The 20,406-nt window shown below is 45.2% G+C and overlaps 1 protein-coding gene across 3 annotated transcripts in view; it reads left to right on the forward strand.

Moving 5' to 3' along the window:
- KLHL24 (kelch like family member 24) overlaps positions 1 to 20,406 on the forward strand; it is a 337,055-nt gene that overhangs the window by 299,674 nt on the left and 16,975 nt on the right. For all 3 annotated transcript variants that reach the window (XM_086943985.1, XM_086943987.1, XM_086943988.1), the window contains one exon: positions 18,610 to 18,798. In XM_086943985.1, coding sequence (XP_086800111.1) covers positions 18,610 to 18,798 — 189 coding nt within the window. The remainder of the gene's footprint in view (positions 1 to 18,609; positions 18,799 to 20,406) is intronic.

Genomic DNA, 20,406 nt, shown 5'->3' on the forward strand with positions numbered 1-20,406 from the left:
ATATGGTTCAAAGTGCCCTGGCAGCCTCGTCCTCTGCTGCGTCATTACATTCAATGTTTGAGGCTGATATTCCAAAGGAAAGCATCACAGGACAACCTTAAGAGGTCGAAATGAGGTTGTTATAAAGCAAGGAAATGACGTTATAGATGTTCTGTAATACAAGGAGAGGACCTTAATATCTTGTTTGGTAGTTATGCAAAAGCTATGCTTGAGCTCGGCAATGGCACACTGCTGGGTGATGTTGACAGGGAGTATGCACAGAGCTGAATGAGTAAATGTGCAAGACTCCTTGGTAACATCTCAGTAAAACTGGCCGTTAAACATTGAGGTGCAAAGGACAATTGACTATCCCTTCTGCCTGTGACATGGCACTTGCGGGCAGATGAAGAAAAGGAAAAGGAACGCAAACAATAAGCAGCTAGCAGCAAGATCCTCTTGCACAAACATTGTGCCATGATTTACAGTTTCAAGCAAAAAAAATGTATCTAAATGCTAGAAGTAATGTTGGCAACTATTAAAATCACAAAGGGTAAATCAATGCATTGCCAATTGTAGAGAATGGTAAAAAAAAAACACTGTGAGTGAGAACATTGGATAGGATGTACTAAAAATAGTGGTGCATGAACACTTAGTACATACAGCTAAGCTGAAGAAAGAGGAAGGGAAAGAACGCACAATTAGAGGCATCCATAAAGGAACTAGAACTGTTACATAAAAATACAAATTCCCCCCCAAAATTGGGAAAATGTGATAGTGGCAAGAGCACAAGAAAAGGCCCTACGGATTGACAAACCTGTATTTGTACTTCTAAAATTTAAACAGTGCTTTTATGATAGTAGCACAAAGAGGGTTCTCACAGGCAAATTATGAGTCAAAATCACAAGACATAGAATAGAAAAATAAGGAAGGCATTTTTCTAACGTGTAACCAGGACTCACCATAGATTTTATGAAATATTTTACTCCTGTGATGGGCTACCCCATGATGGAATAGAATAATACATAGAAAACGCTCCAGGAACGAGGCTCGCACCTGAACAGCTCCCCTATAGATCAACCCATAAACTTATGCAAACTATTTTGCGGTATTTGCAGCCTTAAAAAAGCACAAGGCACTTGCCCCCATGGCTTTACGTTAACTTTTTATAAAACATTTGTCCAGCAGCTGTCTTCCTCACTAACTGAAATGTTCAGGATTTACAGAGGGACTCGTCAGGGCTGCCCTCCCTCCCCTCTGCTATTCACACTTAAAGTTGAATCATTTAGTGGGGCCGGTTGGAGAGAGAGGGGGCAACCATGATCTAACAATACGGGTTAATACCTATAAGTTAGCAATGTATGCTGATGACATAATGGAGGTAATGACCAACCCAGACGGCTCTTGATAGAGGAAGTAGATGACTATGGCAAAGTCTCTGTGTTTGAGATGAATTACGGCAAATCTCAAATTCCATGTGAGACAATTAAAACATCAGTTCCCCTCTCAGTGGCCAAAAGACACTATCCAGTATCGAGCGATACAAATTGTATCTCCGACGGAACAAACCGCGCATGCTAACTACAATGTCCTTACTCAATACCATTCGAATTACAATCACGCATATGAGGCGACTGTCCTGGTTCCTTAATATAGCTGCCATTAAAATGGGCACACTCCTACATATTTCAAACATGACTATGACACGCCATTTTTCCTACTTGGAGGTTAACCCCAACATACATTATAGACTCTAATTTATGATTTTGTCTGGAGTTGAATACAAAAAACAGGATAGCAACCCATATAATGAAAAAACCTGGCAAAGTGGGAGCAGTAGAATTTCCCACTAGAAAGAGGCATCGCCAAGCCTCACAGCTAAGATATATGGCGGAACGGGGACAAGTTTGATGGAACGGGTTAGCCCTCTGACCCCCAAAGATTGGACAGACATGTTTACATGAACCTGTGACACTGTAAAAGTGACATCCCCACAAGCAACAATGTGCAAAATTGTGTAATATTGCTACTACACTCCACAGAAATGAGACACAAAGAAACCTAGGAGATATTCTAGAGGCTGTAGTGCAGAAGGGACATTTATTCTCCTTCTATGAGAATGCCCTAAACTGCACACAAATACTGTACCCCGGTCCTTGGCACCATGAACAGTATGTTCCTCACATCCATTCCCTCATTATCAGTACACACACTAGGTCTACTGAACTCACAGGCATTTCAGTTGCACTCCAAAAATGAGAAAATAATATCGCTAATGTTATGTGCTGTGAAACAATGACTCTGCTCTAGGGCAAAGAAAGAAGTTCGGGCCTCAGAGACTGGAATAATAGAATATGGAATATCCTGTGTAAAGAGAAAAGGCAGCCACACTAGTAGCGAAAGAACAACACTATAACAAAAGGTGGATGTCGTACTGTCCTACCTCTTTACAGAGCTGAGGGTTACTCACCAACCCATCTTACCTTTGAGTCTTAAGGTGTTTGCAGAGGGACCGCACATAAAATAGTAAAGACACCTAAGGGAAATGAATAATCTGTGTATGAGGGAGGAGATGACATGGTAGCCCACATGGCTGTCATTACATGGTGTCAGTGTGAGGGTATGAAGAGGAAAGGGGAAAATGGGGAATACATTTAAGACAGATGTAGGCAAATGTATGTGTTATGATTAAAAGTCTTTGACACAATACAGTTTAACCAGAAATTTGTAAAGGGTAAAACAGTCCACTGCTGATTGCTTGATAATTTTATAAGATCCTAGAAAATCGTGGTCAAGCAAGCATATTTGGGGGCTTCTTGCTTGAACTGGTCTTCATTATAATCTCTGTGTATGAACTTGAAGCAATGGTCGGGCTAGGCTTAAGATGTCACAAATTGCTACTCTTAGGTTCTTAATAAAAGATTAATGCCCTGTGTACCCTGTTCGTATTTGGTTTGACTCGCATCAGCGGCAGTGGTCAGTGTCATTGCTTTGAGATTAAGGTATATGAATTTGGAAATGCCATAGGGATCAGAGGGTGGACAAAGCAAGTAATTGGGAAACCAGCATGGGTAAGTAGAAAAGATTAAATTGCAAATATTTCAAACATGGATCCTATTTCTCTGTTAGTAAAGGAGCATGCAACTCAGCAATCTAATCTAAAAAACACACTCCTTCAAATGGGGTCACTGGTGAGTGGCAAATGCAAAGGATTATTCTGACTAAGAGTTTTATTGAAGACAGAATATTTCTATTAGGTTTGCCATATATCTAAAACCCAAATTATCTGCTGGAAATTCTGTCTATTTTGATTAAGTTAGCTGAGTTTAGGCATATTCCTAGTGACGTCCTGAACATGATAATAGGTGCGGATGAGGTGAGTCAGCAGGAACCGCACACAACAAGCGCATTTTGTCTGACTATTAATTACAATTATTTCATTCATATATGCCTTTGGGGGCTTTATTAAAAAGGTCACAGGCAATTCAGTGTTTTATTCTGCTCAGAAGAGGAAGCCCAGGACTGATCACATCCTTAGGCCTTCTTAGTTTCCTTAGCAAGTTACAAATAGTTGTTACTTTTCCTCAAGTTACAAATAGTTGTATGTAAATGACTTCAAATAAATTTACATTCCCCTCTCCCTTATGAGGTTATCGGATTGAAATCATTTTACATAAAAGTCGATTTATCAAGTAGCACAACAAAACAATAAGAAAAGGAAACGTATGTTCGAGGCATATGAGCTGCAGATCTCTCAATGAGCTTTAGATCGCCACTTGGTGTTGGGCTCGGATGATTGCATGTTGTTGTCGTCTTTGGAAGAAGTCTTTGTAGTCACGAGATAGGTGACTCCTCCCTTGGACTATAGTGTGCATGGGCATCGACTCCATCCTTATATTGTTTTTTACGCCACTGGGACCGGATGCAACCTTTCAGCTCCGTTTCGAAATCTACCTTCTAAGTAGTTTGACGCGTCAAAAACTTACTTAAACTCTTCTAAACAACTTCGACATCAAGAACCATTGACGCGATCTCATCAGCTCGATTCCGGTCGTTGACGCGGGCCGTTGGGCCTATCCAAGTCGTGAGGCCTACAGGTCATGGAAAGGACACCGTTAAAGAAATGCCCCCAGTGTGGAGCAAAATTCCTGCACAGTGACCATCACAAGGTCTTTAACCTGTGCTTATCACCAGAACACGACAAGTCCAGCTGTCAGCCTGCGCATCCTTTCGATCCAAGAAGACCATTCGAGATCGAAGGGCCTGTCGACACATCATGCAGAGATCAGCTCCAGAAACGGAGGACATCTTCGATAAGGGTCCAGATGTCCCAGAGGAAGATTCTGAGATCTCAAAATCGTATCTGGGGCAGACGATTCTGATGACTCCATACCTTCGGGTCAACGCGTGAGTGCTACTGCCCCTGCCCCAACCCCAACACCCAAATCAAATGCAAAGGTCAACACTCCGCCTCCGGGGCCCAGTCGCGACTGAAAAACGACTTCAGAAGCCCCACCTTCGTGCTCGGCTCTGAAGAAAATACAAAAGCCTTCCGGTAGCTTGGGACCGAGCAAACCGCACGTGCCGATACCACCACCTCCCTCGGCAACGAAACCGAAAGAAGTCCCGGTTCCGAAACCCACTCCGAAACCGTTGTCTCCGAAAGACAAATCGGCTCCGAACATAATAAAGCCTGCTTCCGAAGCTTCCAAGCTGACGAAACCAGCTTCGGCTCCAAAGCCAAAATTTTGGGAGCCACAACTCCTAAGGCTAAGGACACAGAATAGAGAAAACCATGCTCGGAACAGAAACAATTGGCACCAAAAGCGGTTCCTGAAGAAGAGGAGCTTTTTCACCCTGATCCTCGACAGAAAAAGATCTATATTGACCCAAACACAGGACATGTTTCTACTTTGCCAGACAGAAAGAGGAAAGTAGATACAGCATCTCCACCTCCAGTGCCTGTAAAGAAGAAGGACTCTGACACATCACCTATGCGCCCTTCTTCTCCTTTACCTCACTCTATTACTCCTCCTCTTCCTTCACCTCCTCAAAGTTCTCCTCCTCATTTTTCACCACAACATTCACCTCCTCATAATAATGATGATGATGATATTATGGGGGAGGGAATGACCCAAATGACCCTTTTAACTACCAAACAGATCCACCTGCCTGGGAGTACCCAATCCCACCAGATGTCCCACAGGATGTACCAGATATCCCTGATCCATATACATACCCATCTAAACCTTCTCCTCCAGAAGATAATATTGGGTTTGGACACTTACTCAATAGAGCTGCCATCCATCATGGGATCACAATGCACTCAAGTGAGGCAGAAGAAGATTTTCTACTTGACACTTTTGAGCAATCTCAGAAGTCAGTGCAAATATTACCTATGATCAAAGGAGTCTTTAAGCATGCACCAGAAGTGTTTAAAGATCCTGTACGGGCTAGACCATAAACCCTAGAATATAAAAGAAATATAAGCCTGCTCCTGGGGATCACGCATACATTAAAGGATAGCTACCTTTAGACTCACTAGTCGTTTCCAACGCTAGAAAAAGAGCAAACTCCCAAACATCAAGCGAAGATCCACCTCCTGATAAAGAGTCAAAGATGATAGATGCTTCAGGCAAGAGAATAGCTGCCCAAGCAAGTAACACATGGCGCATAGCTAATACACAAGCCCTACTCACAAGATTCAACAGGGCTCATTATGATCAGCTAGAAACACTCTTACAACATCTACCTGACCAATATAAAGCCCAAGCTAATGACCTTATCCAAGAGGGTAAGCTAATTTCTAATGCTTTCATCAAGTGCACACTTGATGCAGCAGACACTGCGTCTATAGCAATAAACACTAGTGTCCTCCTTAGAAGCCATGCATGGCTACACATCTCAGGCTTTAAGCTAGAGGTGCAAACTACCATATTAAATCAGCCATTCAACCAGCAGCAGCTTTTTGGCTCAGCTGTAGACACAGCACTTGAAAAGATTAAAAAGGATACTGAGACTGCCAAATCTATGGGAGCTTTGCAGTCCACACAAACAAGAGGCTCCTTTCGTCGCTCCTTCTATAGAGGAGGCTCCAAACAAGCTGGAGCAGATAATTCAGCTTCCTTTAAAAACAGTACACAAGCATCCTCCAATAGAGGATATTTTAGAGGAGGCTACAGAGGCAATAACAATAAGGGGAGAGGGTGAGGTAATAACAACAATCGAACCTCTCCCACCACAAAACAGTGACTTCCTTCAGCTCCCCTAACAACATTCCACTCCTGTAGGGGGGAGAATAACACAGTTACTACCTGTCTGGAATTCCATCACAACAGACAAGTGGGTAAGACAGATTATCCAGTATGGCTACTGCCTACAACTCACAGATACCCCTCCACATATACCACCCAGACAGCGTCCAATGTCTACAGAACATCTTACGCTGCTCAAACAAGACGTTCTATCAGTGCTTCAAAAGGACCAAATAGAAATAGTTCCATTACAATGCCAAGGGGAAGGGGTTTACTCGCTGTATTTACTAATACCCAAGAAGGACGGGACACTAAGACCAATTCTCGACCTCAGGTCCCTCAATCTGTATATACACACAGATCATTTTCATATGATCACTTTACAACAAGTGCTCCCATTGTTGCAACACGGCAATTTCCTTACTACACTAGATCTCAAGGACTCCTTCTTCCACATTCCCATATATCCTCCTCACAGGAAGTATCTAAGGTTTGTACTAGATGGACAACACTATCAGTTCAAAGTCCTTCCATTCTGGGTCACAACTGCACCAGGAGTGTTTACAAAGTGCCTAGCAGTAGAAGCAGCACATCTCAGAAGGCAACACATCCATGTCTTCCCATACCTTGACGATTGGCTCATAAAAGCCAAGTCATTCAATCAGTGTGTCCAACACACATCTCAAACAATTCAAACATTGCACGACTTGGGGTTCACAATCAACTACACCAAGTCACATCTCCAGCCCTCTCATGTACATCAATACCAAGGGGCCACAATAAACACGTCTACAGCTCAAGCTTATCCCAGTGCAGCCAGGATACAGAGCATTCAAGCCTTAGTCACAAGGTTTCAAAACCAACACTCTCTCCCAGCCAGAGTGTTCATGCAACTAATAGGCATGATGGCATCTTGCATTTTTATTGTACCATATGCAAGACTGCAAATGCGCCCATTGCAGGAATGTCTAGCACATCAGTCGAACCAGGCTCAAGGACAACTTACAGACCTGGTGTTGGTAGACAGCCGCACACATCGCTTTCTGCAGTGGTGGAACACCAAAAACTTGTCCACAGGGCAGCAGTTCATCGAGCCTGTTCCACAGATTGTACTTACAACGGACACATCCCTGACAGGATGGGGAGCCCATCTTCTACACCATACAACTCAGGGAAGATGGACCACTCAACAAAAAGTGCTCCACATCAATCACCTAGAGCTGCTAGCAATATTCCTGGCACTCAAGTCCTTCCAAGTACATGTACAAAACAAAGCTGCCTTAATCTGGACGGACAACATGACAGCCATGTACTACATTCAAAAACAAGGAGACACACATTCTCTGCAACTGTCCTAGCTTGCACAGAACATTTGGAGATGGGCCATTCCAAAAAAATAATATCTGCTAGCAGAACACCTTCCAAGAGTTCACAATCAGATTGCAGATCTGTTAAGTCGACAGACACAACAGATTCATGAATGAGAACTACATTGGCAAGTTCTTCTAGCATTCTTTCACAAGTGGGGTTACCCAGATATAGATCTGTTCGCCAGACACGAAAACCAATGCCCAACCTTCACCGCCAGGTTTCCACACCCGCTGCCCAAGGGCAATGCAATATAGATGAACTGGTCAGGCAGATTTGCGTACGCTTTTCCGCCACCACCACTAATACCACTAGTAGTGCGCAAGCTAAGACAACAGTCTCTAAAAATGATCTTAGTAGCTCCCACATGGGCACGCCAACCGTGATTCACAATGCTGCTTGAACTCTCTCTAGTTCCACACCAAAGACTGTGTCTGACACCATCCATGCTAACGCAGAACCATGGAGACATCAGACATCCAGATCCAAGTCAACGGAATCTGGCGATCTGGCTCCTGAAGTCTTAGAGTTTAGTTACCTTAACCTACCACCAGACTGTATGAATATAATTAAGGAAGCCAGAAGACCTACTACTAGAGCTTGCTATGCGGCAAAATGGAAGAGATTTCCCATTTACTGCACCAATAATCAAATTGATCCCCTGGATGCTTCCATCCAGAATATCATCTGTTACCTTCTACACTTACAAAGATGTAATCTAGCATATTCATCTATAAGACTACATCTTGCAGCCATTGCTGCGTACCTACAAAATAGACATCTGTCAATATTTAGAGTACCTGCAATTAAAGCATTTATGGAAGGATTAAAACAAATCATTCCTCGTAAGTTACCAGCCTCTCCAGTGTGGAACCTAAACATTGTTCTTACCAGGCTCATGGGACCCCCTTTTGAACCTTTACACAAATTTGAACTGTAATTCCTCACATGGAAAACAGCTTTCCTTATTGCTATTACCTCTCTCTGGAGAGTGAGTGAGATTCAAGCTTTCACTATAGAAGAACCATTTTTACAATTACACCGTAACAAAGTGGTCCTAAGAACAAATCCCAAATTCCTTCCCAAAGTCATTACTCCATTTCATCTAAACCAATCAGTAGAATTGCCAGTGTTCTTTCAAAACCCAGACTCTGTAGCAGAAAGAGCTCTACACACCCTAGATGTGAAGAGAGCCCTTCTCTTTTACATTGACAGGACCAAATCCTTTTGTAGCTTTCTCGTCACCACATAAAGGCAATCCCATCTCTAAAGATGGAATTGCAAGGTGGATTGTAAAATGCATACAAATATGCTATCAAAAAGCAAAACATACATTAACAATTCCTCCTAGAGCGCACTCCACACGCAAACTAGGAGCCTCTATGGCTTTCTTAGGGAAAATTCCCTTAGAAGACATATGCAAGGCAGCAACATGGTCTACAATACATACCTTCACTAAACACTATTGTGTTGATGTGCAAGCCAAGCACCAAGCTGCTGTAGGCCAAGCTGTCCTCAAAACTCTCTTTCAAACTACTGCAACAGATACAGGTGACCACCGCTAGGGGAGACACTGCTGTATAATCGATGCTCAGTGTGAGATCTGCAGCTCATATGCCTCGAACGGAAAAGGCTACTTACCAGTATGCATCTGTTCTTGGCATGTAGAGCTGCAGAGTCTCACACGCCCACCCACCTCCCCAGGACCTGTATCTGTTCCAGTTCTATCTTAATTAGATATACACGCATGGACATCCTTTTTTCTTTCTACTAACTCCATCATTTCCCATCATGGCGAAAAACAATGTAAGGATGGATTTGATGCCCATGCGCACTTTTGTCCAAGGGAGGAGTCACCTATCTCGTGACCACAAAGACTTCTTCCAAAGACGACAACAACATGCAATCATCCAATGTCTAATGCTCAGTGTGAGACTGTGCAGCTCTGCATGCCAAGAACCGATGCATACTTATAAGTAGCATTTTCCTTTATTTTTAGCCAATAATACGAAATTGTTCTGGTCCTGTGTATGATGGTATGTACACCCCAAGGGAGATTGCATAGAGTTAACAAAGTCAGATCCAGCACCACCAAAGATAAAGAGGAAAAAGTTAGGTGAATAACGACAACTACAGCAGGAAGTAGAAGAGTTGTTAAGCAAATAAGCTATAGAATTAGTACCCCGGAATCAAAGGCTCAACGGGGTTTACTCAAACTTCTTTCTGGTACCAAATACCAGACAAAACGTTAAGACCAGTACTGGACCCTGAGGTCACTAAACAAGTTCATAAAGACGCAAACATTCAAGATGACAGGGCTACAAGAGGTCATTCCATTGATAGGGAAAGGAGACTACATGGCAACCATAGACCTCAATGACGCTTACCTGCACAAACCAGTAAACAAAGACTCACACTATTTCTCAGATTTGTTGTCAACAAGACACACTACCAATTCAAGGGGTTTCCATTCAGAATAAAATCTGCACCACAAGTGTTGACAAAATGCCTAGCTGCATGTTAAGATGTCCAATAAACAAGAAGAGGTGAAATAAGGTAAAAGGTGAATGAAGTTTATTGGTTATGATCTACACCAACTGAGAACAGCATCCATCACCTCCAGTTCCCTGCTTTACCTGTCGTCCTGGAATCTTAATAGCATTCCTGGATGAAAGGTTCCTGCATGGAATAATCAACATGTCATCTGTGCTGGAGCAGATGACATGCACTGTTCTAGTATAACATAACTCTGTGGTAGCAGTATACTTCAGATGACATAAATTATGTTTATCCATAATTAGACGACTGGCTGATGAAAGCAAAGACAAGCAGCCAAGGCCCAATGCAGGAAGAATATCAACAAAATCATACAAACCTTACACATAGTAGGGTTCTCCATCAAATATTAGAAATTGTCACAGAACCCAGACATTAAGAAAACATTCCTGGGAACAATATTGGATTCCCAAAAAGTGAAGGCGAGACCAGTGGACAAGAGGGTTAAGGTAGTCTTAGAGCAGAGTTGCCATTACCAGAAGAGGCAACGTCTGATGATGAGAGCGGTGGGATAATGATGGGCATGATGGCCACCTGTATTCCCCTGGTACAACATGCAAAGCAATACATGAGATTAATACAAGAATGGGTCCAACAACAATGGTCATAATAAACTGAGAGTCGGGACGATGTATTTGTTGTTATAGACAAAGTTCAGAGAAAGATGCAATGGTGGAACCTCAAAAACTTCACAGGGGAAACCATTCAATCCACCAACTCCCTCATCGTCTTGAACCCTACCTGGATTTCATTAGGAAACCCAGAGATAGGGCTTTATACATTCAATTCAGGCTGGGTACTCTTCCGGTCCATGAACGTACTTGTAAGTGGAAACCCCCCAACCAAACACCTACCAATTGCCCGTTTTGCACCGACACACCCGAAACCATACCTCATTTCTTTTTTGTATGTAGTGCCTACAAGAATCCTAGGTCAAAATGGTTAAAACCTGTCTGTTGTCAGCTTAAGACCAATAACCATGCCACTGCTCTTAGAATCTTGCAGACGGACCCCAATACTACCCTAGCCTGTGGAGTGGCCAAATTTCTCAGTTGGGCATGGCTGATTAGAATGAAAGACCTTAGATAATCTTATATGGTGACTGCTTCTCATTTTTGTTCAAAGCTGTAATTGGTTTAATGACTTTGTAATCTATTTCATATCGAAATAAAGCTTTGTACAACAACTCCCTCAGTGTCCATCACAACGGATGCATTCCACATGGGATGGGGAGCTTAAATGGACAAGCTGAACATCAGATGTCTCTGAAACCCCACGGTAGCGGTGCTACACATAAATATGCTAGAGCTGATGACTTTATGGCTGGCTCTAAAGACCCTCCAGAAACATGTAACCGGGAAGACAGTTTTAATTCAAACAGACAACTTAGCGAAAATACATTACTTGAACAAACAAGGTAGGACAATATTCTACCAGCTTTCAACCTTGGCTCAGGAGATATGGAGATGAGCAATACTGAACAAGGTATCAGTAGTGGCAATAATCCTACCAGGAAAAGAAGACACAGAAGTTGACAGGATACGCTGAAAAGCAAAAACCACACATGAATGAGAACTAAAACAAGAGTGTCAAGGTAGATCTTCCAGATCTGGGGCACACCATAGGTAGACCTATTGTAACACACAAGAACGTGAAATGACAAAGCTTTGCATCGACGTTCTACTACCCTGCGTCACATGGGAATGCCTTGTTGGTAAAATAGTCATGGAGATTTGCTTTCATATTTCCTTCAATTCCAGTGATACCAAAGGTGATCCAAAAGTGCCTACAAGAGCAAGACAACCTGCTCCTGATAACTCCACAATGGTCTCAACAGGCATGGTTCTCATACCTCATGGGAATATCCCAAGGGCAGTACATTCCACTCCTAACACACCAAAACCTGTTAACAATTCACAAGGGACAAGTATGGCACCCCGAAACAAGCACCCGGAACCCAACACCCTCAACCTGGCAGCATGGCTCCTTAAGAATTAGAATTTGGCCACCTCAAGTTGGCACGAAAGGCAATGGAGATTCTAAAGAAAGTGAGGCGACCAACAACAAGTAAATGTTACAGCAACAAATGGAAGAGCTTCCAACAACGGTGTAACTGTCATGGAAAACAGAGACTGGATACAAGATATCACAGGCATTAGATACCTGAAGCCTCCACTGGACAAACAGCTCTCATAGGCCTCTATCAAAGTCCACTTAGCAGCCATTGTAGCGTATAAAAGAGGCATACTAGGTAGAGGTTTATTTACCACACTGGTGGTGAAGCCCTTTTCTAGAAGGAGCAATGAAAGTATCTAGAACCCGCAAGAAGCATGCCAATGCCCACATTTGACCTGAATGTAGTACTCACCCAACTGACGACATCACCCTGCACTACTTTTCTAACCCTCAAACCTGTATTCCTCATCGCTATCACCTCCCTTAGAGAGTAAGTGAGATACAAGCGCTCGCCACTCAGGAACCATACCTATGAATACACAGAGACAAGGTGGTTATGAGAACAAACCCAAGAGTCGTACCAAAGATGGCATCAAAATTCCATGCTAACTAAACTATCCACATGCTGGATTTGTTTCGGCAGCCTAAAAAATGGACAGAGAGAGCATCGCACACGCTAGATGGCCGAAGGGGCAATTATATATTATTAGAAAGAACAAAGGACATCAGGAGAGGAGAAAAATTATTTGTGTCATTTGCACACTCAAGAAAGGGACTTCAGTAATCGAAAAAACCATTGCATGATGGATAGTGCAAACAATACAATATTGTCACAAGGGGAGTAACCCTTACAGAAAAGCCAAAAGCATATTCAACGAAGAAAAAAAGAGCAACTCTTGCCTTCTTAGGCAGCATAGCAGTAGAAGACAGTGGCATAGCTGCTACATTGTCATTGGTACATACCTTCACAGAACACAACTATGTGGACAACAGGGAAGCAGAAGTGGGACAAAGAGTACTGAATCATTAGTTTGTAAACACACATTCTAAAGAACGCAACCAACCCACAAGAGGAAAACACACTCTGTAATCAATGCACAGCATGTGAATCCAGAAAGATTCACACTGCAAAACTAAATGGTTACTTATTGTAGTAGAAATATTGCAGCTTGAAGAATTTTCTGGATTGACATGCATGACCCCCACCTCGCCCGGTAGAGATGTATTTACAAACTCAACTCTGGAGAATACTGACAAACCAAGGAAAGAAAAAAAGACTCTGAAGATGGCTACTGTGTCAAGAGATTTCCAGGGCATATATTTGACGTCACACAAGGAGGAGTTTAAACTCACAAGGTCGATGACACCAGGAGGAGAAGCCTGTCAGGGCATCCTGGAATTCCTTTTTGATGTAGCAACAGTGGGTAACAAGTTATATTAGCCCCTGTTGCTACAACATAGCAGTGAATTACTGGATTCGGAACCCAGTTATTCACGCTGATCGCTCTCTGAGAGCCATATATAACATATGGAATTATAGATGGCTAACTGTGAATATTGCGGATGTGACATCAACTAGACAACATGAACGAAGCACAAGTTGGCTTTCATATCACTCAGATCCCCGAGGTAAATAACATCTCCATTATTCATGTTTTACCCATCTGTAATTTTATGTTTATATATCCTCCCACCAAATCATCCACCACTGCTTCTAACATCCATGCAGGGGCAGAGGAGTAAGGGGGGGTGCCATATGCAGTAAATATTGTTTAAAAAAATGGTTGAAAAAGGGGGTGCGGCCTGACAGACCAAGATGGTGGACACTCACTGCTAGATCTCCCTCCGACCTCGCCAAATCCTCCTGCATCCTGGTGCTGATAGGCCCGACAGGTCGGCTTGAACCTGCCAGCAGTAGCTTCCCATGGTGCGGCAATTGCTCTGGGTGCACTGCTGTACCCAAAGAGGAGAGCATACTGTGCTTTCAGCCGGAGAGACCACAACCGAAGGGCCTGGGTTCAAGATGGTGGCAGTTCTAGGCCTCGAGTGAGCCAGTGGATGGGGCACATGGGCCGGCGTGAGGGGCGGGGGGCCCGCAGTCAGGTATTTCACCCTTCCTTTTTGTTTTGCTCCTCCCCACCTGCAGAAGCTGGACAACAAGTCTTGTGGGCCCTGGGACCGGGAAGGTTGGCCCCATTACAGAGCACACTTTGGCATTGGTGCCAGGCTGCTCATGTCGGGGATTGCCCAGAGTGGCCTGAAGTGGCACACAGGGCTGTGTATGTTCTTTCCCCCACCCAGTGATTAGAGGAATTGCGGAGGCCCCGGTGCCCTGGAGGTGAAGCTGAGTAACTGGGAGGTGGCTGGGTGAACTGTTAGGGGTGTTAACGGAAGGGTATCTGACAGGCCGTGGTGTAGTGTTGGCCTTTTATAAACCGGGGGGTCCACTCCCCCACCATTTTGCCCCCGGGGAGGATACGTCTGAGAATTGGATGGCACGGGCCCTCCCCAATGTGAGCTTTAAAGTCCTGGCCTGGGCGTGGTGAAGGTGCGTGACAGTGCAGGTGGGCTCCGGCTGCTTGTGCTGCCCACCTGGGAGACTGGTGGCGCAAGTGGACCATAGAGATGAGGTCGGCCCTTCGCCCGAGCTCTTTTCTCTGTGGAGTATTCTGCTGGGACCTTGTTGCTGATTCAGCGCCTGGAGGAACCTTCTTCACCATGGGGCGCGACAGGCCGGCAGGGGCCCAGGGCCAATCTAAAATTGATTCCTTTATTTATTTATTTATTTATTTATTTTTAACATTTATAAAGCGCACTGTTACCAGCCGGTGTCCTGGCGCTGATTGACCACTCCCCTGACTCAGCCCGAAATTAGTGCCTGAAAAGCCATGTTTTCAGCAATTTCCGAAAGGTCATCAATTCAGAAGCCTGTCTAAGGTCCAGTGGTAGAGCATTCCAAGCCTTCGCTGCTCTCACGGAGAAGCTTCTGCCTCCCCATCGGGCTTTCCTGATTCTTGGAGTTACGATCAGCCCCTGATCAGCTGACCTGAGAGGTCTACCCGGCTTGTACCACTGAAAATACAGGGCTATGCAGGGGGTGGGCAGCCCCCTGAGAGCCTTAAATACTATACATAGGGCCTTAAAGGCAATCTGTTTACGCACTGGCAGCCAGTGTAGCTTCACCAGCTCTTGAGAGATGGGGCGAACTTAGGCGTGTCAGTGATAAGACGGGCCGCTGCATTTTGCAAGACCTGTAGTTTGTGGAGCAGCCACTGTTGGGCATTGAGCAGTAGGCCATTACAATAATCAAGACGGGACAGGACCAGTGCTGTCACCACTATTTTCCTATGCTTGTCGGGTAAAAAGGGCAGGATCTTGCGTATAGTCTTGAGTGAGTAATTGATGGCTGACGACAGTGCATTGACTTGAGGCCTGAAGGTCAATTTATCATCCATCAGAACCCCTAGGTTCTTAACCTTTGAAACTGGGGAGGGAGGGACGCCTAACTCATCGGGCCACCATTTTGGGGTCCAGAAATTCTCTCTGGCCCCGAACAGGAGCACTTCGGTTTTAGCCGAGTTTAATTTTAACCAATTCATCGCCATCCAGTTATTGACTGCTAACATGCAATCTTTAAACCTGCTGGCAGTGCCTTCCTCTCCCCCCAGTAGCAGTGACACCACAATCTGCGTGTCATCTGCGTAAGATTTTAACTCAAATCCATAAGATCGGATGACTGGTGCCAAGGTGGAAACATAAACATTAAACAAGGTAAGACTCGGGGACGAGCCCTGGGGAACACCACATGGGAGCACAAAAGGTTTTGACTCAAACTCACCCAGGGCCACCACCTGACTCCTGTTGGAGAGGAACGCTTTCAGGATCTTATGAGCTTTCCCCTGAATCCCGCAGGTCCTCAGACGGTCCACCAGTATGGTATGGACTTTACTGCCCCATCATCTGACGCATGTGAGGCTCAAGAGCCGATGATCGCCTCTCCACGGCGGAAGTCTCTGTGGCCATTTTGTTGACAATTCGGACCTCATGGTTGGCACTGAAGTCCAAGATTGGTGAGGTCAGGGTGGAGTTATCCCTCATGCCACAGTATTTATGAGGGGTGACGAATAGGATTACGAAAGTGGAGGGGTGAGTTTCACTGATGGGGGACACATTGGGCGAGCTTCGGAACATGGTCTCGAGGCTGATAGGCACAACACGATGCCTAGAAGCATGTGCAGAGGGTGCAGAAAACTGTGCACTGGTTCTGCAATCCACGATTTGTGGGCGTTGCTGAAGGTATGGAGTGGTTAAATCTAGGGAACTTTCTTGAAGATTGGAAAGCATCCTGGGTGCCATCTGCCCAGTTATGCTCCGTTTTTATGATCAAATGTTTCCTTGGTGCTCACCGTACCCCTGGTGGCTCAGCCCCACCAGCAATTCGTCCAAATCCTCAACTATATGGATTGGGACTGCATCCTGTAAGAGGCCCTACAGGACAGGAATCCTGCTCACTGTGGACAGAAAATCATGATTTTCCTGGGCTATACTCGCCAGGTGCAGCTGTCCCGGAATCCTACGACAAGGTCACAGTGGAACTCAGTTCCTTATAACTGAAGTACATGTTGATGTTCCCAGAGCGCCTCTGGGTCATTCATAACTCCAAAACTGTCTTCTTTGATACCTCAGAATTGGCCTGAGAGTGGGTAACAGAGCAGCAAGCATTGACAGTGAACCCAATGCCAGAATGGTAGGTGGGGGGGCCACCTGAGTTAGGAACCTTTGGAGGGGAGCGGGTCATGGAGACGGGGCTGCCGGGATCAGTAGCGGACTCTGGTTTGGAGGTGGTGTCCTGGGATCCAGCCTGCTAGGCTCTCAGTGGCTATCATCATCAGAGTGGCAGCCCACCCAAACACTGGCCCGTGACTTATCTGTGGGTTTGATTGACAGGGCCTGAGACCTTCCTGGCCATTTACTATTGTACTTATGTCAGCACCAGTGTCTCCTTAGTGATGAAGTTGTGAAGGCCATGGAGAGCCATCACTGTGCTAACAGCGGATCTGTGACAGCTGCTTGTAATCACCGCTGCAAAGCTTTCACTGTGGGTCTGCCAAGATCCACAGACAGGGGACAAGACCATTGTATTTTTATGTTGTATATTCCCCGCCCCCCAAATCATCTAACCCTGCGTCAAACATCTATGCAGGGGCTAAGGAGTAATTTAGGTGCCATATTATAAAACAGGTACAGAAAAATCCCACCTGCTGTCACACACTCCTATCCTCCTCAAGAAATCAAGTAATCTCTCCCACCCCCAATGTGGAAAATCAATACCTGATCTCCTGCCCACTCCAACACCCTCTGAACAACCCTACCTTCTGCCCAAATATGTGATCTCCTGGTGCTCATCCCACCACACTTTGTGCAATCTCGCCCCTCTAAGCTGAAGACTGTCGAGAGCCAGAAAGGTACTAACAGCGGATCTGTGAGAGCCACTTGTCACCACAGCTGCAAATCTCTCAGTGCTGGGTCTGCAAGATTCATATTGACAGGAGACAAGACTATGCAGGGGCAGAGGATTAATGGGCATGCCATAGGCAGCAAGTATTATAAAAAAGGGTAATAAAAAAACTCCTGCTACTCTGCCCAAGTGTGAAAAATAACATGTAGTCTCCTGCTACTCGCCCTCACCTCACTCTGTGCAATCCCACCCCTTAAAGCTGAAGGCCGTAAAGAGCCAGCACACTCTTAATAGTGGATCTGTGAGAGCCGCTTGTCGCTACAGCTGCAATTCTGTCATGGCGGCCTGGTCGAGACCTCACTACAAGATATATCCAGGCACTGTCTCTCTAGGAGGCATGTCACTCATAATGTAACATTGAATGTTTACTTGCCTCTTTTATTTATCTCTTCCTCTTCTCAGCAGTGATCTTCTTTTCATGCCAAGCATTAATATGTTTTTTAAACACATTTTATTCATTTTCACATAGTAGTTAACAGTACAGTTATACAGCAGAACAAGATAAGTAACCATGAAAGCAAAACAATGTGACAGTTTTCATCAGAATATTGCCAATCATTAATATGTTAGTGCATTGCTTCCATTGCTGTGTTAGTGGGTGAAAAGCACCACCCTAATTCCCCCATCTTCTTCAGGCCTGTGGCTACCTGTAGCTACCCAGGTAAGGTGGAACAAGGCAGGTGAGTCTGCCAAACTCCTTTCTGCTGCCTTGCTCACCCCTCTGGAGACTTGTGCAAGGCTGAATAATAAAGGGGAAGGAAGCACTTCCTTAGGTAACATAACAGCAGTGATTAACACCTATGGGTAACCACTGCTGTGGCCACACTCTCATGAATAACCGAATTCCAATACTGTTAGTAATGCTAAAGGCTTTCTAAGGAAGCCAATATGACAAGGAAGTAACTTGGTTTCTTTGCCATGTAGGTCTGTTCTGTACGTTTTGTAGAATATCCATGTTTTAATCAGGATCTCTGTTTGCAGGTGCAGTGCTATGACCCCGAAAGCAATACTTGGTTACTTCGTGCTTCCATCCCTATTGCTAAGAGGTGCATTACAGCTGTGTCACTAAACAACGTGATCTATGTGGCCGGAGGGCTGACTAAGGCCATCTACTGCTACGACCCTGCTGAGGATTACTGGATTCATGTGCAGAACACTTTCAGCAGACAGGTGAGCATCTTGTAATGATGGAATACATGTTGTTAGATTTGGGGGTCTCTTGTTGGCATAGGTAGGTACCTGTGACGAATAGGGACCCTTGCGTCTAGTCAGGGTAAGGGGGTACACTCCTAAAACAACCCCTGCTCACCCCCTTGGTAGCTTCGCACGAGGAGACAGGCTTATCTCAGAGGCAGTGTGTAAAGCATTTGTGAACACATACAGTAACCCAGTGACAACACTATAGATGGACACCACACAAGTTGTAGTATAAAAATAAGTATTTTTATATAGACTTAACACAAGACCACAAATTACAAAAATCCACAATACTGTACTTAAAATGGTAGAATTACCTTAGTTCTCTTTAGATCTTAAAATGCGACACTTTGAGTCAATGTACCTTAAGATGCGTAGCGCAATACAATGAAAGTGTTGCAGGGAAGGTGATGCGTTGGTTCCTTACTGCGCTTCCGTGGCGATGCAGCGAGCAACGCCGTGATGCGATGCAGTTTGGTGCAAAGAAATAAAGATGTTGTCTTCTTCTTGGTGCGATACGATGCGGACCGCGACAGACCCTGTGACACGCTTCCTGGGGATGCGGCGGCGTCTGCTGCGATGTTGATCCTCTTCTCCGGCGATGCACGGTGCTTCAACAACGATGCGAGCTGTGACAGACCCTGCAACATGCTTCCCGGTGATGCGGCGGCATCTGCTGCGTCGTTGATCCTGTTCTCCAGCGATGCGCGGTTCTTCAACAACGATGCGAGCCGCGACAGGCCCTGTGACACGCTTCCCGGTGATGCAGCAGCGTCTGCTGCAACATCGATCCTCTTCTCCGGCGATGCACGGTGCTTCAACAACGATGCGAGCCGCGACAGGCCTTGCCACACTCTTCCCGGTGATGCGGCAGCGTATGCTGCATCCTCGATCCTCTTCTCCTGCGATGCGAGGCACTTCGTGGATCCTGCGGTGACTGAATGGTTCTTCTGGGCCGCGACAGGCCCTGGGACAGATTTCCCGGTGATGCAGCGGCGTCTGCTGTGACGTCGATCCTCCTCTCTGGCGATGCGAGGCGCTTTCATGTTGTGAAGCGGCAGTTCGGCATCACGCTTCTTGCTCGTGAGTCGTGCTTCCAGCTCCTTGCGACACGCAGTTCCTCAGAAAGCCCAACACAGCTGCAGGCACTTCCAAAGAACTCTTGGGGAGTTGGTGGGTGAAGTCTGTTGTCCCTGAGACTTCAGCAGGAGGCAAGCTCTTTTCTCAAGCCCTTGGAGATCGTTACAAGTTGATGAAAGTACACACAAAGTTCCTCTCTCCTTTCTTTGGCAGTCCAGCAACCACTGCAGGCCAATCCCCCAAGCAGCACTTCAGCTTAGGGATAGTCTGTCCTCAGTCTCTCTGGTTCCGCTCCTCAGCAAAGGTTTCTTCTTGTTTTTCAAAAGTGATCTAAAGTTCTGGGATTTGGGTCCCCTCTTTTATACACAGTTTAGCTTTGTTCTCTGACGGCAGAGAGGCCTTTGCCTAGTCCAAACCAGTTCTGGTCAGTCCTGGAGCACTCAGTTTACATGACTCCTTCTTTCCTTTCACAGAGCAGGGCAGAAACATCAAACGCATCAA

This window comes from Lissotriton vulgaris, chromosome 11 (genome assembly GCF_964263255.1).
Source record: "Lissotriton vulgaris chromosome 11, aLisVul1.2, whole genome shotgun sequence".
In the NCBI taxonomy this organism is placed as follows: domain Eukaryota; kingdom Metazoa; phylum Chordata; class Amphibia; order Caudata; family Salamandridae; genus Lissotriton; species Lissotriton vulgaris.